Source organism: Alexandromys fortis, unplaced genomic scaffold (assembly GCF_014885135.2).
Source record: "Alexandromys fortis isolate MF-2015 unplaced genomic scaffold, M_Fortis_MF-2015_v1.1 scaffold_140, whole genome shotgun sequence".
Lineage (NCBI taxonomy): Eukaryota > Metazoa > Chordata > Mammalia > Rodentia > Cricetidae > Alexandromys > Alexandromys fortis.
In genome coordinates this window covers 2,783,994-2,805,831 of record NW_026068048.1, presented here as the reverse complement: position 1 = coordinate 2,805,831, position 21,838 = coordinate 2,783,994, and the positions used below count along the sequence as shown (strand labels likewise).

General features: G+C 51.9%; 2 protein-coding genes across 4 annotated transcripts; one reads left to right on the top strand and one right to left on the bottom strand.

Moving 5' to 3' along the window:
* The first annotated feature begins 4,150 nt into the window (after nt 1–4,150).
* Mag (myelin associated glycoprotein) lies at nt 4,151–16,820 on the top strand. Of its 3 annotated transcripts, XM_050118979.1 has the most exons (10): nt 4,166–4,211; nt 4,334–4,702; nt 6,534–6,586; nt 6,713–6,830; nt 7,184–7,441; nt 8,712–8,972; nt 14,146–14,433; nt 14,953–15,049; nt 15,354–15,453; nt 16,388–16,820. In XM_050118979.1, exons 1-10 carry the CDS (start codon nt 4,166–4,168, stop codon nt 16,550–16,552), a joined length of 1,755 nt encoding a protein of 584 aa, XP_049974936.1. In that variant the 3' UTR covers nt 16,553–16,820. The 3 variants fall into 3 exon arrangements, with proteins under 3 accessions (XP_049974937.1, XP_049974936.1, XP_049974935.1); XM_050118980.1 differs by having other exon boundaries at nt 4,151–4,211; nt 6,534–6,830; XM_050118978.1 differs by lacking the exon at nt 16,388–16,820 and adding an exon at nt 15,703–15,735 and having other exon boundaries at nt 6,534–6,830.
* A 4,237-nt stretch (nt 16,821–21,057) lies between these two features.
* Nucleotides 21,058–21,345, bottom strand: LOC126486674 (small ubiquitin-related modifier 2-like). Its single transcript, XM_050119038.1, has 2 exons — nt 21,192–21,345; nt 21,058–21,134 (listed from the first exon to the last, which is right to left on the bottom strand). Exons 1-2 carry the CDS (start codon nt 21,343–21,345, stop codon nt 21,058–21,060), a joined length of 231 nt encoding a protein of 76 aa, XP_049974995.1.
* Nucleotides 21,346–21,838: the final 493 nt, after the last annotated feature.

Here is a 21,838-nt window from a genome sequence, read left to right as displayed (position 1 = left end):
AAAAAAAAAAAAAAAAAAAAAGAACAAATTGGAGAGAAAAAAAAAGAGGAGTGGGCCAGCATGATAGGTCAGTGGGCAACAGTGCTTGATGCCAAGCCTGATGACCCGAGGTGGATCCCTGGGACCTCCATCCTCCATGAGGAAAGGAGAGAACCAACTCCTATAGATTGTCCTCCACATCCAGCTGAGGTACATTTACAAATCCACACACATACACTAAATAAATAAATAAAGTAGGAGCTGGAGAGGTGGCTCAGCAGGTAAGAGCGCTTGCTGCTCTTCCAGAGGACCTGGGTTCAGGTCCCAGCACCCACATGGTAGCTTACAATCGTCTGGAACTCCAGATCCAGGGGACCCGGTGCCTTGTGGGACTTCCATGAGCACCACACAGGCAAGTGATGCACAGACAAACAAAACACACAACAAATCAAAAATAAGCAAATCAATAGATGTGACTTTAAAGAGGGGGAGACACTGCCCCCAGCGTTAAGTCTGGGGGAGCAGGGCTGGGGTCAGGAAGGATGAGGCGGGGACAGCTCTTCAGCAAGGAGGGTCAAGAATAACCTCCCTGAGTCCCAAATGCCACAGGGCCTTAGCAGAACATATGCAAGCACCTTTTGAGCCAGTGGAGACTCGGAACGACACAGACAGCCCTTGTCCTCACCAGGGAAAGGTGGCGATCTCACCAGAGGAAGGTGGTGATCTCACCAGGGGACAGAGGCTAAGGTCATTGAAGAAAGACAAGAAGTAGAAAGGAGAAAACAGACCAGGAAGGGACCCCATGGAGGGGACTCAACATGGCAGAGGTGACTCTGGAGCCAAACGGGGAGAGGGCATCGTGCCTCCTCCTCCTAGAGACCAGTTTCTCTCTACTGGACTCTTGGGACCAACATCACACTTAATGTTGCTACCAATTCCTCGAAGACAACAGGTTCCACCTTTCCAGGAACTTTCAGAAACATGAGGCCACTCCTACCTCCCCAAGCCCAAAATTAGGGTATATGCTCATGGAGGAAGGGGGTGGAGCAAGGCAGGCAGACCCCCATTTTCTCTAGGAAGGAGCTAGTAGGACCCAGGCGTCGGGCTGCCTGGTCCCAGCTTTGTGGTGACAAGGGCCCCTTTGTACCCCCCTCCCCCGAGGGCAGGGAGGAGCTGGGCCCTGGAGGCAGGCGGCCCCTGGCACCCGGGGGGAGAGGAGGGGCTGGCAAGTGGGGGCCTAGACCCTGGGAAGCCGAGGGACTGTGTGTGAGCTGGGCCAGCGGAGCAGAGGGCACAGAAGCCAGACCATCCAAGTGAGTACTGAGGTAGAGACGGCTAAGGCGAAGGAGGGGCAAACCTCCCCCAGGGGGTCGGGAGCACTGGCAGCCAGGGCATGAGCAAGGCCAGGTATGCCAAGAAGCCAAGGAGTGCCACCGTGAACTGGAGGGTCACTCATTTGGAATGGGGCAGGGTGTTGCTTTGGAACGGACTGGGATCTCAATGGAGACAGTGGAGACTGGGTGGAGACAGCAACAGGGCATTGGGAAGAAGAGACAAGGGGACCTCAATCATGGGCACACCTCACGATGGAGGTGGCTTTCGCCGGGCCAGCTCCTCTGGGGTTCCCAAAATTGGGAGTGACGGGAGAGTGGTCTGGGCTGGGGGAGAAGGGAAGGTCGCAGAGCCATCAGACACTTGAAGCCACGGTGGGGGTGAGAGGGTGAGTGTGCGTGTCCCCCTCCCCCGGGGAACCCTCTGTATTAGTGCTCCTTGACTCTTTTTCATTATACTTCTCTAGAGAGATTTGCAGGTGTGTATTTTTTTCCCTATCTCCACCCCTTCCTTGGGTTTGTTTCTGCTTGTTGAAATGGGGTCATGCGTAGCCCAGGCTAACCAACCTCCAACTTGCTAAAGGAGCCCAGGCTGGTTTTGAACTTCTGATCCTCCTGCCTCCTTTCCCATGTTCTGGGTTGATAGGTGTGCTGTCACTTTGCCTGGCTTCTACGCTGGAAACGTAACACTACAGACTTGGGATCTGTTTGTTTTACAAATACTAGCTTCTTTGGAAAACTTCAAATCATCGTCCTAGCGGAGACACCCCAAGACCACAGTTTGCCCCAGTAGAGAATGCTCTGTGTGCACGCCCGTGACACCTATCTGCTTACAATCATTGGTTGGTTCTCACCTCTGGGTACCTCCAGGTCCTTCCAGCCACAGCTGTGCTGTGCCCATAGGTGGAGAGCTCTGTAGTCACACCTCAGCGTGTGCAGGTCCTTGTGACTTGTGAGTGTGACAGTTAGAGCCATGACTGCCCAGGCGTGCTGTGTCGAAGACCGAGGGCAGTCAGGTGGTCTCTGCATTGCCGGTGCACAGACGCTTCTCTGTAGAAACAGGGTCTCTGGGTGGGGTTGTATCCGCGCGAATCGCCATTGTGTGAGCCTGTTCTTGCTGGCTGCCACATTTCCTCCTAGCGTTCGCATGTTTCTGGCCGAACGTCTGCAGCAGTGGGAAGAGGGCAGTCAAGGCCGGGTGGGGGGGAGGCAGGGTGGGGAAGCAGCCACTTCAACATCCTGGCTCCAATCCCAAACGACCCACAGAGCAGCGGGGAACCAAGGGGCCATCACCTCTGGCCCTTTCTGGCCCCTCGGAGAGCTCAATCAGGAACGTCCAAGTTCTCACTCATGCCCCACCTACCCTCAGGAGGTCCCTAGGATGGGGCACCCACACCCCCAAGGGAACAGGGCCCTTTTGTATTGGCCACTGGCCTCTGGTGAGGGTGGGGACACCCGGGGCCTGCTGCGGGTGGGAGAGGGCGGCAGGAATTCACACGGCATGCTGGGAATGCTGATGTTGTGAAACCGAGTCATTGATGGTACCGGGTCCCTGCCTGCCACCCCCAGGCCTCATCTGCTCCTTCACCCCACTCACCACACGCTGCTCTCCCCAGCCCAGAGCTACCACTCCCTTCCTCCCCCCCCCCCCAGTTCTCCCACACCCCAGCTTTGGTGGGTGTGTTGTTATGGCGCAGTATCTTTGAGGCTGTGTGGGAGCATCCCGGGTATCCAGGGTTCTTCTTACAAGGACTCAACCCATAGTACGCACGGAAGAGCAGGGGCGATGGACGCTCGGGCTCTCTCCCCCTAACTTGTGTCTGATTAGTGTTCTAGGCTGACTGGCCACTTCAAGTGGAATCAGGAGATATTCTCAACTCAGGGAGACTGAGGTAAGGGCTAAAATACCAATATTTTCTTAAGCCTAACAACCCGCTTCTTACCACAGAAGGAGTGTTGGCTCTGTCTTTGCCTAGAACTCTCCGAGAGGTGGAAAAGCAGGACGATGGTGCTTAGGTCACCACCCACTACCACCCAGAGACAGCACAGCTTGGCCACTAAGTCTGCAGACCAACTGTGGTGTGACCTTGGGCAAGCTTTGCACCCCTCTGGACTTTGGAGGTGACCAGTAATTGTACCTATCTCAAAGAGACCAGAGTTGAGCTATGAGAATGGCAGACATGAGACAAACGGGGCCCTAAATGATCCAGCTGCTCACTGAAGAGCAGTTGTTCCTATTATTCTAGGGAGAATAATATCTGGGGAGAAATGGAGGCAGGAATGAGGTGTCTGGGCCCCTGCTTGAGCTGGGTAACTTCAGGCAGCTTGCTTAACTTTCAAGTCTTGGAGCTTAGCTTGGCTTGTGGCACCCCACTTTGACTAGCAGAATGTGGGGGATCATTGTAGAACGAGGCAGTGAGGTCTGGTATTTATAAATGTCAATAGCAGATAGCCTTGGCCCAGGCACCCCATTTTGTGCCCTTGTCTTTTTTATTTATTTATTTATTTATTTATTTATTTTTCAGGACAGGATTTCTTTGTAGCTTTGTAGATGGGGCTGGCCTTGAACACACAGAGATAGTGAGTTCTGGGATTAAAGGCCTGTGCCACTACCGCCTGGCTTCTGTGGCTCTTTTAAAACTCACTCTTAGCTGAGTGGTGGTGGCAGAGGCAGCCCACACCTTTAATCCCAGCATTTAGGAGGCAGAGGCAGATGACTCTCTGTGAGTTAGAGGGCAACCTGGTCTACAGAGTAAGTTCCAGGAGAAACTGTCTCAGAAAAACAAACAAACAAACAACAATGCCAAAAACTCACTCTTGTTCTTCAGCTTTAGCTCACTCACTTGCTGGACACCATGATATTCCTCACCACTCTGCCGCTGTTTTGGATAATGATCTCAGGTAATGGCCGGGGAGACGTGTCCCAGCCCCCACATCCCAGCCCAGTGGCCCATGCTGGGCACTGTTGGAGATAATGGGTGGGCTATGTCCCTCAGCTTCTGTGCTCCCCCCCTCACCTATAGCTTCTCGAGGAGGCCACTGGGGAGCCTGGATGCCCTCATCCATCTCAGCCTTCGAGGGCACGTGTGTCTCCATCCCGTGCCGCTTCGACTTCCCCGACGAGCTCCGACCGGCTGTGGTACACGGCGTCTGGTACTTCAATAGTCCCTACCCTAAGAACTACCCACCTGTGGTCTTCAAGTCCCGCACACAAGTGGTCCACGAGAGCTTCCAGGGCCGCAGCCGTCTGTTGGGAGACCTGGGTCTCCGTAACTGCACCTTGCTTCTCAGCACACTCAGCCCCGAGCTGGGGGGCAAGTACTATTTCCGTGGGGACCTGGGCGGCTACAACCAGTACACCTTCTCAGAGCACAGCGTTCTGGACATCATCAGTGAGTTAGTCCCCCAGCGCTGGGTGGGCTCTGAGGGGCTACAGCAAGGCTGGGTGGGAGAGGGAAGAACGGGTGGGCGTCCTCAGCCCCTGTGCCGCCAGTTCTGAATGCAGGACCCAAAAGAGGTTGATTTAAGTGGGTGCAAATCCCAATGCCCACATGGGTCACACAGATGACAGCCATAAACAAATCGGGCCTTGAGTAGTCTGGCTGCCCTCTGAGGTTGCTCTTATTCTTCTAAAGACATCTAGAGCTAAAGACAGAGGGGACCTGGGGTCGGGGGTGAGGCCTCTAGATGCCTCTTTGGTTGGATGACTTTGGGTACCTTGATTAAGTTTTCTGGGCCTTGGCTTCCTCGTGTGAAGTGGAACAGAGAACAGCAGACACAGCGGGGGGTGGGGGGTACACGGTTTGAAGGCTGAGAGCTGTTTGCAGTACCAGATCTAATCTCTGGCTGGTAGATGCAGGACCTTTGCTGTCAGGCACACTGTTTGCCATAGAAACCAACACCAGAGGTTTCGGGCTAATGGCTGAATTCTTGTACTGGTTTTGCATGGTTCTATTCCTAATACGACAGAGAAAGGCAGGTGGGATCACAAAAATAACTCAGCGGATAGTGGTGCCTGCCCCGAAGTCTGACAACACAGATCAAGGATCTAGCTCTGTGGTACAGTGTTGACTACATGCATGAGGTCAAGCCTCAAAACTGTGGAGGAGAAAAAAAGAGAAAGAAAAGGGAAAACCATCTGCTGGCAGCTGTGGCCAGGTTTGGTGATTAAAATAGAGGCCCCTGCCTGGCTTCAGGGACTCCCACTGCCCGGTCCATGAGAGGCTTCCCTAATTAGAGTTCTTAGGTTAAGTTTTCCAGCAGCATTTGGTCTTTGTGGGTAGCCCTAACACAGAAAGGAACCATGCCACACACACAGCACACCAGAGTATCCATTTATCACACACCCAAATCATGCACACAGGCCTACAAAACAGGCCAGCTCCCTGCCCCTGTGATATACCTGTCTTAATGTGCTTTCTAATTGCTGTGATAAACACAGGGACCAAAAGCACCATGGGAGGGCGGAGGGTATTACAGTTGATGTCAGGTCAGAGTCCACCACTGCAGGAAGCCAGAGCAGGGACTCCAGGCCTCCTGGAGGCAGGAACTGAAGCCGAGACCACAGAGGATGGCTTACCGGCTTGCCCCTCAGTCTCACTCTCGGCAGCTTTTCTCATACCTTCCAGGCCCGCTTGCCCAAAGACGCAACAGCCCACAGTGGCTAAATCCTCCTGCACCAATCATGGATCAGAGAAAGCTTCACAGCCTTACCTGCAGGCCCATTCATCCGACAGAGCCACTTTCTCATCTGAGGTTCTTCTTCCCAGATGACATCCAGGACAATATCATATCCTCACACATACGCACGGCACCATGCCAACTGCTCTCCCCTCCCCCACCCAAAAGCTCAGGTAGGGGATGCATACAGAAACCAGAGAGGAATCTAATGAAATAGAACCCACAGATGCCACCGAAGCAGAGGACAAAGTCTGAAGCCCAATTTAATGCTGCCCGAGCTGTGGCCTCGGCATCTTCATAGGCTAAGTGAGCATAGCAATAGCGCCCTTTTAGTACTGTTGTAGCTTTATTCTAGGGTCCTGATATGCTCTGTGAAGTGCTTAGGGCCGGCGTGGTGTGGGTAGGGAGGCGACCAACACCAGGGGAGAGAGAGCTGTGGGGGCCCTGGGGGATAAAGTCCCAGGAGTGGAGCCGGATAAGGCGGGTATGATTTCAGCCTGAGATTGCTTCCAAAACCCTCCTTTTTCTCTACCTCATACACAGACACACCCAATATCGTGGTGCCCCCGGAGGTGGTGGCCGGAAGTGAAGTGGAGGTCAGTTGCATGGTGCCAGACAACTGTCCGGAGCTGCGCCCGGAGCTGAGCTGGCTGGGCCATGAGGGGCTGGGGGAGCCCACTGTGCTGGGTCGGCTGCGTGAGGATGAAGGCACCTGGGTGCAGGTGTCGCTGCTACACTTCGTGCCCACTAGAGAGGCTAACGGCCACCGGTTGGGCTGTCAGGCTGCCTTTCCCAATACCACCTTGCAGTTCGAGGGCTACGCCAGCCTGGATGTCAAGTGTGAGCCTGGGTGCGGGTGGGGGCAGGGGCGGGGCCTGGAAGAGACGGGACGGGGAGTGGCCGGGTAGGGAGAATGTGAGAGGGGCTTGTATGGGTGTGGACTAGGGCGGGGTCTTGTTGGTGGGCGGTGTATTGGGGTGGGACCTGTCTGGTGGGTGAGACCTGGAAGGTAGGGTTTGGGGCGGGACCCAGACTGTTTGGGCTGTCTGGGAGGGATGAGGGTCTGGGGTGGAGTTAGGTCTGGTTGGTGGGTCCCAAGGTGTAGGACCCGAAGAAGGGGCCTGTAAAGTGGGATCTCGGCTAATGGAGGGGTCCGGATCTGACCCTGACCTTTTGCTTTTCCCGGGCCTCAGACCCCCCAGTGATTGTGGAGATGAATTCGTCTGTGGAGGCCATTGAGGGCTCCCATGTCAGCCTGCTCTGTGGGGCTGACAGCAACCCGCTGCCTCTGTTGACTTGGATGCGGGACGGGATGGTGTTGAGGGAGGCAGTGGCTGACAGCCTGTACCTGGATCTGGAGGAGGTGACACCAGGGGAGGACGGCGTCTACGCCTGCCTGGCAGAGAATGCCTATGGCCAGGACAACCGCACGGTGGAGCTGAGTGTCATGTGTGAGTCCCTCTACCCCGGGGTACCCATACACCCTTTCAGGGAACAGACATCGGGAAGGCGCCACTCTCAGAGGGACCAGTTTTAAACACCAGGGGCTTATTTGCATTTTAAAATAAGGACAGTTGCAGCTAAAGTTTTTTTTTAACATGTATCTAATCTTTATTTGTGTGTGCGTGGGGGTGGGTAGCTCGTACATGCCGGGATGTCTGTCGTGTGGAGGTTCAGTCCTGGTCTTCTATCATACGGGTCCCAGGGACTCAGCTCAGGTCATCCATCCTGCTTGACTGCAAGCTTCCTTACCCCCTGAACCATCTGGCTGGCCCCGGTTGTAGTTTAATGGGAAGACTGAGGGGACCCCAGGCGTCAGTCAGCCCATGGCATGGACCTGGTTGTGATAAGAGATGGACACCGTTAGAGCGGGACACTCAACTGGGAAGCAAGCACAGGTCATTCGCGCATGTCTTCATTCTTCATTCATTCATTCACAAATATGTATTGGGGCACAGTGCCCAGGGCTGGGGATAATAAAGACGGTGCCAGCCAATGTTCCCTCAGCACTTCCTGGCTGCTCCATACACATGCTCTTTGCCCTGGCATCCCCTACGCCTTCTGCTCAGCTCCCTCAAGCCTTCCTTCCCCATCCTCCTTAGAACCATGGCCCTCTGAGTCCTCCTCCATAAGCTTTTTGTTTTTTAAGCCCAAGTCCTCTGGCTGAAAATGTGCCTGGTTTCCTTACACAGCACCTTCCCACAAGGGCCTTGCTTGGCAGTGGGCAGTGCCTGGCACTCGTAAGGGTCTCATCCCATGCTAGATGTTCCCCCCTGTTCTATGAAGCTGGAATTCCTAAGCTCATCTTCAAGATGGGAAAAGTGAGTCCCAGGGTTAAGATAAGAGTCTGCATTGCTGGGAAAGGAGTAGGTAGTGCTAACATCCAACGACAAACTCCCAGGTCACAGATGTAATTCCAACGTTCAGGAGGCGGAGACAGGAAAATTGCCCTAAGTTCAAGGCCAACCTGGACTATATAGTGAGGTAAAAGGCCAGCTAGGGCAAGATCCTGTCTCAAAAGCAAATGAATAAATAAACAGCATTTTAAAAAAAAAATTAAAAAGGGACAGATTCTCTGCATACAGAACAGCAATTCATGTAAATAAGACAGCCAGGACTGGATGCTGTAGATCTGAGGTGTCACGGGTCACATTTAGTGGTGGGAACTGGCCAGCAAATAGAAGAGTTCCCATGGGTTCTGGTATTTTGTCTCCCCGCCAGATGCACCTTGGAAGCCCACAGTGAACGGGACGGTGGTGGCCGTAGAAGGGGAGACTGTCTCCATCCTGTGCTCCACACAGAGCAACCCTGACCCCATTCTCACCATCTTCAAAGAGAAGCAGATCCTGGCCACGGTCATCTATGAAAGTCAGCTGCAGCTGGAACTCCCCGCAGTGACGCCCGAGGACGATGGCGAGTACTGGTGTGTGGCTGAGAACCAGTATGGCCAGACAGCCACTGCCTTCAACCTGTCTGTGGAGTGTGAGTGCCCCTCCCCCACGGCTTCCACCACAGGGCTCAGTGGGGACACCTGGGTGATTGGGAGGCACCCATGCATCCCAACCAGGGCCTGCTTTGCCTGACCCTGCTCCCTGAGAAGGATGGGGAATGGCAGGGAAGCTGAATCTGTGCTAACTGCATTCTGGGAGTTTGGGGGGGGGGGGAGAAGCTTTTGACCAAGGGCGAGGTTCAGTATCTTGTGGTCACTGCCCATCTGTACAATTAAAATAACTCTGGAATTTGTCCGTTGGAGAGTATTGCTAGGTACCAGACATTGTTGGAGATGCTTTGTGCAGGGTCCCATTTCATTTTCATGATATCAATGCCCACCTTACAGAGAAGGAAACTGAGGCCTGGAGAGATTAGGACACTTGCCCAAGGCTATGCAGCTAAGAAAGAGCAGATTTTGAGAATCAGACCTAGGCAGCCTTGCTCTACTCTGCACTGCTTAGGCTTTACTGCCCTAAGCTCATGCACTGACTGAGCTGTTGCAATGTGCGCTGGAGTGGCGGGGGATGGGGACAGGGAGCCGCCAAGCTTATTAGCAGACACAGCACAGGCAGGGGAATGCTAAGGACACATGTATAAGCCAATGCCTTTTTTTTCTCTTTTTTTTTAATTGATATTTATTGAGCTCTACATTTTTCTCTGTTCCCCTCCCTGCCTCTCTCCTCCCTCCTTCAATCTTCCCCCGAGGTCCCCATTCTCCCAATTTACTCAGGAGATCTTGTCTTTTTCTACTTTCTAGTTCTCATGTAGATTAGATCTATGTAAGTCTCTCTTAGTGTCCGCATTGTTGTCTAAGTTCTCTGGGATTGTGGTTTGTAAGCTGGCTTTCTTTGCTTTATGTTTAGAAACCACCTATGAGTGAGTACATGTGATAATTGTCTTTCTGTGTCTGGGTTAGCTCACTCAAAATAATGTTTTCTAGCTCCATCCATTTTCCTGCAAAATTCAAGCTGTCGTTATTTTTTTTTCTGCTGTGTAGTACTCCATTGTGTAAATGTACCACATTTTTCTTATCCATTCTTTGATCGAGGGGCATTTAGGTTGTTTCCAGGTTCTGGCTATGACAAACAAAGCTGCCACGAACATAGTTAAGCACATGTCCTTGTGGCACGATTGAGCATCCTTTGGGTATATACCCAAAAGTGCTATTACTGGGTCTTGAGGAAGGTTGTTTCCTAATTTTCTGAGAAATCACCACACTGACATCCAAAGGGGCTGTACCAGCTTGCATTCCCACCAGCAATGCAGAAGTGTTCCCTTTCCCCCACAATCTTATAAGCTAATGTCTTGAGAGTGAAAGTAATTATTACTCAGCCAACTAGCACCTGGCCTGATTTCACTGTGGACCGCTTCCCCCACTCCGCACAACCCTATGCCTGTCTTCACTACAGGAGGTAGCAGCCAAATCCTAGGTTTGACACCTCTTCCTCCTGCTTTCCAAGAATTTCCCAACAACAGAGGCCATGTTCTTGTTCTAGTTCCCCAGGCTTCTTCCTCAGCTTTGCCTGACTTATAGAAATGACCTCTAAACTGTACCTCTTAAACAGTGCTGAGGATGGACCCCAGGGCCTTATGCTTGTGGAGCAATGCCCCCAGCCCCCCACTGGGGGATTCTAGGCAGAGGCTCTACCACTGAGCAATTGCTCCCAGCCCCCCAACTGGGAGATTCTAGGCAGGGGCTCTTCCACTGAACCACACCCCTAGCCCCCCACTGGGGGATTCTAGGCAGGGGCTCTACCACTGAACCATACCCCCATGCCCAAAGCTCCTTCTGCAAAAAGAGATAACAAAAACACCTCATAGCTAAGATGACTGAGGATGAGACGAATGTGTCGAAGGCATTCCTAGATATCACTGTCTTGTCCCATTGGCTTTTCCTCAGGACTCAAGCCTGGGACTGCAGCCAAAGCTTTGCGTGCTTCCTCTGCTAGATGCTTTATCTATACAGATGTGAGCACTTGGCTGGGATGCTAAGAACTTCATACCTGTTCATTCGTTTACCTGTCTTTGGAGTCCCATAGCCTCTTGTGAGCTAACAGCACCTCTCCTTCTCCAGGGACTGGGGATGTAGCTCCGTTGGTAGCACACTTAGTGAGCATGTCTGAAGCCCTGGGTTGCATCCCCCAGTGCTGCATAAGCCAGCTAGGTTGGCATCCCACCCCCAATTCCAGCAGTCAGGAGGTGGAGGGAGAAGAATCAGAAGTTACCCTTGGCTACCTAGGGAGCCTGAGGCCAGCCTGGATATCTTAGTTTGTGTGTATGTGCTCTCCTGAAAGCAAGTTAGGGGAGACATGTTTGTTTAGCTTGTGTTTCCAGGCTACAGCCGGTCATTGCGGGGCTATCATGTTAACAGGAACTTGAAGGAGCTGGTCCTGACACATCCACAGTCAAGAGCAGAGAGTGATGAGTTAACGCCAAGCCCAGTTCTCTCTTTGCTGTTCATTCAGTGTGTGTCAGGGCATGGATGACCCCGTGAACCAATGTTGTTCGCTTTCAGAGTCATGCCCACAGGCCAGCCTACTCTAGACAGGCCCTCACTGAGACTCCCGCTCAGGTAATTCCGCAGTGCTGACCACTATCACACTGGAGTACCCAGGATTCTGACTCAAAAAACCAAACCCCAACACCAAAGTTCCACCTCCATCTTTACTTTCCCATCTCGAAGGCTCACTGGCTACACATAGCCAGTAGATGGCAGAATTGCGTTGCCAAAGCCACGCACCCCCACGACTCTCCGTTGTTTGACTTTGCCAAAGGCTCATATAGTTATTCTGAAACTTCTGAGGAGCCGAAAAGATACTGAACACACACACAGCTAGGGGGCCGGCACTCTGGCGACCGGAGTGGGCCCTTGTCGGCAGCGGGTTGGCTGTGATGTTCCGAACGCCAGCATTTCAGAAAAGTTCCCTTAGTTCAGGTTCGGTGTCACTCATTTCCTCTGGGCTGAGCTGTTGATCAGCACTACAGCAAGCAGAGTGTGGACAGGGCTCGGCTGTAGCATTGCAGGCTTAGAGGCATGCGCAGTGAGGCTCCAGCTGGAAGGACCCGTCTCCGGTGCAGATCCATCTGCTCCTGTGACTTTCTTCTGCCCATCGCTGTTACTGGCCCACTCCTCCGGGCTTGGGAATGGGCGGAGTCAGTGAGCTGATGGTCTTTTGCCTGTGTGAACAGATTTGGGTCAGAAGTCACTCAGTACCAGCACTTGGTCTAGAACCAGCAGAGAGGTGTCAGATCGTTCATGACAGATGAACATAGTTTTTTCTTTGTCTAATTCTTTGGCTTTTGTTAGTGATTTATTTTGTTTTTATTTGATGTACATTGGTTGCTACATGTATGTCTGTGTGAGGGTACTGGATCGCCTGGAACTTGAGTTACAGACAGTTATGAGCTGTTGTGGTGCTGGGAATTGAACCCAGGACCTCTAGAAGAGCAGCCATTGCTCTTAACTGAGTCATCTCTCCAGGCCCTGGATGTGCATAGTTTTAAAAGCATACTTTAGGGGCCGGGGAGATGGCTTGGTGTGTTATATGCTTTCTGTACAAGCGTGAGGACCTGAGTTAAAATCACATGCATCATGAAAGAAGAAGAAGAAGAAGAAGAAGAAGAAGAAGAAGAAGAAGAAGAAGAAGAAGAAGAAGAAGAAGAAGAAGAAGAAGAAGAAGAAGAAAGCCATGTGTGAAGGCAGGCTCCTGCAATCTTACTACTGGAAGCAGAGACAGGAGGAGTCCAGGGACTTGGTGGCCAATTGGTGACCTCTAGTATTCATTCTTTTTTGTTTGTTTTGTTTTCCTCGACAGGGTTTCTCTGTAGCTTTGGAGCCTGTCCTGGAACTCACTCTGTAGATCAGGCTGGCCTCGAACTCACAGAGTTCATTTAACTGCATCATTTAACTGGTCATGGTGACACAAGCCTGGCAATCCCAGCACTTGGGAGATGGAAAACCACAGCAAGTTCCAGGCTATTCAGAGTTACATAACAAGGCTCTGTCTCAAAACAAAACAAAATGAAACCAAACAAGCAAAAAGCATTACTCAATGTTCTAGTATAACTTCTATTCTGAAAAAATGAAAGGAAAAAAAAACCATCCTAGGCTAAATGTGTAATCAGAGCTATGGAAGCAAGGCTCAACCATGTAAGCTTAGGAGGAGAGGGTTGTTGGTGGTAATGAGAAAGGGGATGGGGATTCAAGGAGTCTCCAGGTGAGGAAGCAAGTTGGGGAGCATCATCAGGGCCAGGGGAGAGGGAGGAAAGCTGCCGAAGGAGGCTGTGGCTTGGAGGGGTCAAATGGCCAGAGCCCATGGGTCCCTTTTGGAAAACTTCACCCCCCAACCACGATGAGAGTCCATGGCCAAAGTTAGAGATGGTGCAGGTGGGAGAACATGGCTGTTCTGTCCCCATATCAAGGCTGGAGTCACTTCAAAGGTCAAAGGTAGAGGCAGGAGGGTCTCACAGGGAATATCTCAAACACCCGGGCTAATATGGGTCCAGATTCCCAAGAAGGAGTCCTTGGATTTTATGGTGGTCCATGTAAGGTATCTATTAGGAGAACTTGTATGCGGGGGAGGGGGCTATGACCCCCCCCCCATCGTGTGCAGAGTGAGAAACGAGTATCCTTCTGAGGTGCCTGCCATTTCAGACTCGACTCTCTATCTCTCTCTTAAATCTCCCCATGACTGTCATCGAGCACAGGAGGCCTGATGGTGTGTACAGGGTGGGGATGTTGGTTTAGACTGGTGTACTTGCTTGTTTGAGACAGGGTCTCACTCTGGAGCCCTGGCTGGTCTGGAACTCTCGAAGTAGGCCAGGCTGGCCTCGAACTCACAGAGGTCCACCTGCCTCTGCCCCGCCAGTATTGGAATTAAAGGCAGGCGTGCACTATCATACCCAGCTCTGGTTAGTGTATTTCAGCGCTTCGGGACAATCTAAGGACTTTGCCAGGGGCTGTGAAGTCCCATGTTGCTGCTGGATCGTGTTCAGTCTGAAGGGACAACTTGTAGTGGGCAGGGTTACAGAGGGATTGGGAGTCCATGTTTCTAGGCCAGGACTACACAGAGCTAGCCGCCCACCTCTGGACACCCTGGACTTGCCCCTACCAAAGCGTTCTGGAGGCCTGGTCTCACCCTCAGCCTTGGTTTTCATCTCGCAGTTGCTCCCATAATCCTTCTGGAGTCCCACTGTGCCGCGGCCAGAGACACAGTGCAGTGCCTGTGTGTGGTGAAATCGAATCCGGAGCCCTCCGTGGCCTTTGAGCTGCCTTCCCGGAACGTGACTGTGAATGAGACGGAAAGGGAGTTCGTGTACTCGGAACGCAGCGGCCTCCTACTCACCAGCATCCTTACGCTACGGGGGCAGGCCCAGGCCCCACCCCGGGTCATCTGCACCTCCAGGAACCTCTATGGCACCCAGAGCCTAGAGCTGCCCTTCCAGGGAGCACGTGAGTGATGTGATCTGGGAGTGGGAGCCACAGGGCGGGGCCTCTTGGATCTGCCCCACTCCTATTCCTGCTGCTGATCAGGCCCCTAACCATGGGTCAATCACATAGACGGATAAAACAGCAAAAGATGTTATCCAGACTTGTCACCCCAGCTATTGGGAGGGCCGAGTCAAAGGATTATGAGTTCTAAGCTTGCTTAGGCAACTTACTAAGATTGCAAGTGGCTGAGGGTAGAGCATGTGCCTAGAATCCCCCAGTGAGGGGCTGGGGTGTGGCTCAGTGGTAGAGCCCCTGCCTAGAATCCCCCAGTGAGGGGTTGGGGCCCAAGGAGCAAGCATTTGCTTAATACTTGGGCGGACATGGAGTTCAAACTCCAGTACTAAGAAAGTTCACTTTGTATTCCGTGAGCAGAGGCTGCCTAAAAGTTTGGTCTCTGACTCCCTGGGGGTGTCCTGACAATCCAGGCATCCTCAGGTCTATCCATAGGCCTGAGAGTTCTTGCCCCTTCTCTGTCCCTAGACCGACTGATGTGGGCCAAAATCGGGCCCGTGGGTGCCGTGGTCGCCTTTGCCATCCTGATCGCCATTGTGTGCTATATCACCCAGACCCGCAGAAAGTGAGTACCAGCTACGCTGGTCTGGAGACGTGGAGACTCCAGGCAGGGTGGGGGGAGACTGTGGGAGGCTGGGGTGAGCAAGCCAGGTAGTTCTGTGTGCGTGGGCAGGACAGATGTTGTACTGGGAAGACTCCCCGGGATGCTCGGCCATGTTGTATGCTGCAGCCTCCTGGCCTGCTTGAAGCTCTCCACCTGTGAGCAAGCCCAGGCACCCTGGAAGCAGCTAGGGAGGGAGGCACTCGGGTGTGGGGAGAGGGTGACCCAGGAGTCCCCAGTAAAACTGATGTGTCATGCCTCCCTGCAGAAAGAACGTCACAGAGAACCCCAGCTTCTCGGCGGGGGACAACCCTCACGTCCTGTACACCCCCGAATTCCGAATCTCTGGGGCACCTGATAAGTATGAGGTGAGAGCCACACCGCTGTGGCTCCCGGTTAGCTAGGGAATGTCACAATGTCAAGGTTGCCAAAGGTGGGGCTGGGGGGGGGGGCGGTAAAGCCAGAGCAGAAGGGAGGCCAGCCTCATGGGCGGGTATTTGGAGGGCTGGTTTGGAGGGGAGGAGGTACCGTGGAGGCTCCAGAGGGCTGGAGAGGTGGGGCCTGGGTAGCCTTGCCCTCCTGGCCTGTGCCTGTGACTTCATTTCCTTCTTCAATAGTCCAGAGAGGTCTCTACCCGGGAAAGTCACTGAGAGCCCCAGGAGGTAGGTTCCGGGGGCCTCAGTGTGTCAGCCTCTGGGCCCTAGCGGGGCCTCGGGGCTGGTGTGCTTGTGTGTGTGTCCCAGTCAGGCATCTGTGGCGCTCTTTGGTTAATCCCAGCCTCGCTCAGCAGCCCTGGCCTTGTCTAGTCTGTCCCTCCGCTGATTTCCTTTTTTCTGTCTGTGGCCACTGTCCTACTGTGTGTCCAGATGTTGGTGGGGCGGGAGTAGAGAGCTGGGGAAGAGGGGTGGTTCACACCCGCAGGATCTCCTCAATGAGGAGACCTCATGCCACGTCCACAGAGATAAAGGTTTATTGAACCAGGCAACTTGGAAACTTCCCATAAGCGTGGTCCCACCAAGATATAATCTAGAGAGGTGTTCTGGGTTAAATCCTGCACCCTAAGGTTACTTTCTCAAAGAGGGCTTCCTGGAGCCTGGAATTCCTAGGCAAATGTCAAGGTTCGCAATCAGAAGATAGCGATGTTAGTAGGTGCCGGTGCTTGCAAAGGCCCCCACCCTGAATGGGTCTCTGTGACTGAAACTCCCTGAGCTGGTGGCCCTGCAGAAAGGGGTGCCAACGCCCCAGGCTTTGATGGGGAAGTCAGAAAGAACTCTGCTGATGGCTATCTTCTCCCCTCCATAGAGCAAGAGGCGCCTGGGATCTGGGAGGAGGCTGCTGGGCCTTCGGGGGGAGCCCCCAGAGCTGGACCTCAGTTATTCCCACTCAGACCTGGGTAAACAGCCCACCAAGGACAGCTACACCCTGACAGAGGAACTGGCTGAGTACGCCGAAATCCGAGTCAAGTGAAGCTGGGGGGCTGGCCCTGTGGCTCACCCCCTCATCAGGACCTTCGCTGGCCCCCACTGGCTGTGGGCTCCCTTCCTCTTGAAAGTGGTAGGGGTGAGGGCAGGAAGGGGCAGGGCAGGAGATAGTGAGGTCCTGGGGGTCTGGCCTCCCCCTCCTTCCCTGCTGTTCCTCCATGTCAACGTACCATGCCCATATTACAGCTCCCCTCTACCCCCTTTTAACCTCAGCTGTTTAGAGGGGCGTTCTGTCTGTCCATGTTATTTATTGCAGTCCCTTTCCTTGTCTCCTGTCCCCCTACCTGGCCCTGGGACCTGTACAAAAGGGACATAAAATAAATGTCCTAATGTCACATACCAGTCTAGACCCATCCTTTGGAGGAAAGGGGTGTATCAGTTATTTTTCTCATGACAGCAACAAAATAGTAGGCAAAAACAACTTAGGTAGTTACGCTTCTGTAACTGTGAGAGAATCTCATGACCAAAAGCAACTTTGAGAAGAAAGGGTTTGTTCCTTTATTTGTTTTTAAAGCTTTATTCTTCTTGATTTTATGTGTATGTGTGTTTTACATGCGTGTATGTGGGGTCTGCAGAGTCAGAAGAAGTCATCAAATCCCCCCCCGCCCCCCGAACTGGAGTCACAGACAATTGTGAGCTGTGGTGTGTGTGCTGGGAATTGAACCTGGGTCCTCTAGATGAGCAGTGAGTGCTCTTAACCACTGAGCCATCTCTCTAGCCCCAAGAAAGGGCTTCTTTTGGCTTATGGTTCCAGTACAGAGTTCATCATGGGAAGAGACACTTGGCAGCAGACATGATGGCAGGAGCAGGAAGCTGGCTGGTCACATTGTTTTCCACACACACAGGAGACAGAGAGAGACAACAGGAAGTGGGGCAAGGCTCCACTCAAAGCTGCCCCCCCCCCAGTGCTCTGCTTCCTCCCCTAAGGTTCTCCATCACCTCCACAAACAGCATCACCAACTGGGGACCAAGTGTCCAAGTCCATGAGCCTATAGGAAACCGTTTTCATTCACACCACCCCAGCAGCTTAAAGTTATTTTGGCTCCTGGTTTGAGGGTACAGTCCATCATGGCAGGGAAGGCGCGGCAGTGGGAACCCGAGGTGGCTGCTCACATTACAGTCGGTCAGGAAGAAGTTTCTTTTTATCCAGCCCAGGACCACAACCCATGGTGTGACACTATCACATTCAGGGTAGGTCGTCCCCCCCTCGAATAAACCCTCTGGGAATTCCTTGTAGCTCTATCCAGAGGTGTGTCTCCTAGGCTATTCTAAATCCAGTCACACTGACAGTGAAGAGGAACCACCATGGGCATCGGTCATCTTGTGTCTGGAATGATCTCAGAGCTTTTCCTTTCCCTCTGCTGGGCCCTGTGTGGGGGCAAGATCCTGAGCTCACGACTGACAAGCCACAGACTCGTCCTGGTCTGCTGCCTGGATGTCATCTAAGGATCATGCAGGCTCCCCATATGCCTCAGTCCCCACCACTCCTGGCGGCCAGCACCCTGCTGGCTTTACCTTACCCTCCCTTACTCTGTGGCCCTTGTGGTTAAGGTGGGAACCATAGACAGACCTAGCATCTCACCAGTGTGTGTTGGCTGCACTGAGGTCCCTCACCACTACACTGCACTTCAAGCCTTCAGCTTTCCAAACAAATGTTAGGTCCCAGTTTACAAAGACAGGGCTGTTCTGAGAAGGGCTGAGACCCCCAGGAAAAGGCCTGTGAAAAGTGTGTGGCTATTTATGGGGAGATGCGGACAGACATTTATACACCCTCGATAGGGCGGCCGGGACAGACCAAACGATCTGACCCCAGCTCAGTGAATTGAGTTACTCAAAGATAACTGCACCCCTGAACAATCCATCCCAGCATGGGCCATGTCTCACAAAAGCTGCATTGTCTCAAGACTTGGAGGCAGCATGACTGGGCAGTGAGTCTCCTCTCCCCAACAGCTGCTACTGCTCTATAACCTTGTGGAGGGGCCTCGGGGAAGCCAGCAGTGTTTGGATTTGGGAACTTAATAGGAAGGCAAATTCATCCCCTTCCCCACCCTCACTGTAAGACTCAAACGTGGCTGCTGTCTGTGAAAGCTGATGGTCTCTGGTGTTGGAAGAGCAGGAGTATCTGAGCCTGGGAGGTTTAAGTAGCTTCTTTGAATCTCCCCATTCGCTGGTACCTTTAGAGTCCAGTTTTGAGTCACAGGCTCTGTCTCTTTGGCCACTCTGTCACCACTGGGCTACCCTGACACTTTGGTTCGAACCACTAGCAATGCACAGGGTCCTGGGTCTTCTCCACTCCCATAGTCTTAGTCTTTCAGGGTCAAGGACATGAAGGGACCGGGCTCAGACACAAGACTGAACTGCAGCTCATCAGACTTGGATGTAAGGAGACATGTGGAACTTTCGGAGCACAGAACCCAAGTGAGACTTGGGGTTTTAGGGGCCAGGGGACCTGCAGGAGAGTTCCATCTTTGTCAAGACCCTTCCCCACAAGCGGTAGGACAGCTTGTAAAATCTCAGGCTCTAAATCCGGTGTGGTGACGCATACTTACAATCCCAGCTCTCAGAAGCTGAGGCAGGAGGATCACCATGAGTTTGTGGCTAACCTCAAACTACAAAGTATGTCTGAGGCCAGCTGGACTACATAAGAAGACCCTGTCTCAACTCCCAACACCAGTAGTTAAAACAAGGGCAGGCGGCAAGGTGAGTCTGAGAATAAACCAGCGTCTTTTGAGACAGCTGGCGTGGAAGTTTGCTCCAATTCCCACAAGTACAGCATACACTAGTGGGCACACCCTGACACACCTTACGAACAGACCCTGGCTCCAGCTGGTCTGGCTTGGTAAAGTGGCATCCTGAGGACTTTGCCCTTGGGAAAAGAGCCATATCAATAACTAGGGTTAGCGGGATAACCTCTGCCCTAGCAGCTGCAGTCTGGGCCTGTGGTTCTCATCCTCCCTTAAGGCTGCTTTTGTGGTTTTCAACCTTCCTAATGCTGTGGCCCTTTAATAAGCTCCTCATGCTGTGGTTAGCCCAAACCATAAAATTATTTCGTTGCTGCTTTATAACTGTAATCTTGCTATGATTTATGAATCGTAAATATTGGATACACAGGATACCAGATATGCCACCCCAGGGAAAGGGTCATTTGTCCCCACAAAGAGGTCTGACCCACAGGCTGAGAGAACCACTGGTCACGAGCCCTGCTAGTTCGGGAGATTATCTAGAAAGGATGTCCTTGTTGCTGCCTCATTTAGCCTCTGTCGGAACAAAAGCAGCCTGCTGAAACAGTGATTGCTTAAGCAATAAAAGCACAGGAAGAGACCCAGTTAAGAAAGAAAGGTTAAGGGGCTGGGGAGATGGCTAAGTGATTAAGAGCACTAGCTGCTCAGGCAGAGGACCTGGGTTCCCAGCATCCATGGTGGCGGCACAAGTCAAACCATCCGTAACTTCAGTTCCAGGGGATCCAGCACAGTATATAGACATACATTCAGGCAAAACACTCATATACACCAAATAAGACAAACAAATAAAAGAGAAAGAAAAGTTAAAACCAAACCAAAAGAAAATTGGGTGTGGTGGTGCGTTCTAGTCATCCAAACACTCAGGGCGCTGAGGCAGGAGGATCTGAGCTCGAAGTCAAGTCGGGCTATGTAGTAAGATGGTGTTACAATACAATACAGAGTTGATTTTTTTTTCATTTTAAACAAGTTTATTTAAACAATGAGACGCTTGACTTGAAGGGAAAACTATCTAGGATCATTTTGTTCAAGAGTAATTTATCCCTACTTAAAGACAGATTGCCCTACATGTAACAGCTACGTACAAAAAAGTTATAAAATTGTCCTTGGTTTTACAATGATAAATGAAAAACATTAAAATTCTCCAATCGAACAAGGTGTGCAAGGATTTTGTGGTTGGGTTCTTTTGTTAAAACATCGAGAGCAGGGCTGGAGAGATGGCTCAGTGGTTAAGAGCACTGACTGCTCTTCCAGAGGACCTGGGTTCAATTCCCAGCACCCACATGGCAGCTCACAACTGTCTGAAGATCCAGTTGCAGGGGATCTGACACCTTCACACCAATGCACATAAAATAAAGTTAAATAATGCATAAAAATATTAAAAAAAACACTGAGAGCAAAATAACTTCCTGGAATATAAAGATAAGAGCTGAATGAGTGTGCCACTGATGGAGCAGGGGGGTATATTCACAGAGCCAATACTTTCCCCCAGACCACCTCCATCTGCTGTCAATCAAAACAGAACATGGGCCATCTAGTTTAAAAATGAAAAAAGAAAGAAAGAAAAGCGCAGTATGCTTGTGCACATACACCAGTTACTTTATGTGCAATAAAGAAATGGGGACAGGAAATGAAAGGATAGAGAAAACTATTGTAGTAGTCAGGATGTGGTGGAGCCAAGCTGCGGCTTTCTAATTGCAAATGTATTCTTGGTCTATAACAAAATTCCGGAGTAAAGTGGCAGGTTCCCTTTTTAGTAGACACCTCCCGTCTGCTGCTGGAACACATCAATTGTATCTTCATCCCCCATTTCCAACTGTGCAGGTGTGTCTGTTTCATTGATTGGCTGCCCATCAAACCGGAATCTGATCGGCCTCATTGACAAACCCTGTCGTTCACAATAGGCTTTCATTAGTTTACTAAGTGGTGTATGCCTCTTAATTTTAAACTGCACCACAGAGCCATCCTGCTCTGCCACCTTCAAATTAATATGTTCATTGTTCTCGGTCTTGACTCCTTCCTTGGGTTTCTCGTTGGCCATGGCCAACGCTGGAGTCGCCTCAGCTGCCGCTTCACAAAAGAGGCACCAGGTCCGCACTGAAGGAGGCCAGAGTTGAATTTTTAAAGGATTGATTTACTTTTATATGTCTGTGTGCTTGCCTGCTTGTCTGTACGTGTACCCACGGAGGCCATAAGAGGTGGTCAGTGCTCCTGGGGCTGGAGCTGCAGGTGGTTGTGAGTTGCCTAAGCTGGGTGCTGAGAACTAAACTCAAATCCACTGCAAAATCAGTATGTGCGGGAGCTGGAGAGATGCCTCAGTGGTTAAGAGCATTGCCTGCTCTTCCAAAGGTCCTGAGTTCAATTCCCAGCAACCATATGGTGGCTCACAACCATCTGTAAAGAGGTCTGGCGCCCTCTTCTGGCCTTCAGGCATAACACAGACAGAATATTGTATACATAATAATTAAATAAATATTAAAAAAAAATCAGTATGTGCCCTTAACTGCTGCGCCATCTCTCCAGCCTCTCATGTG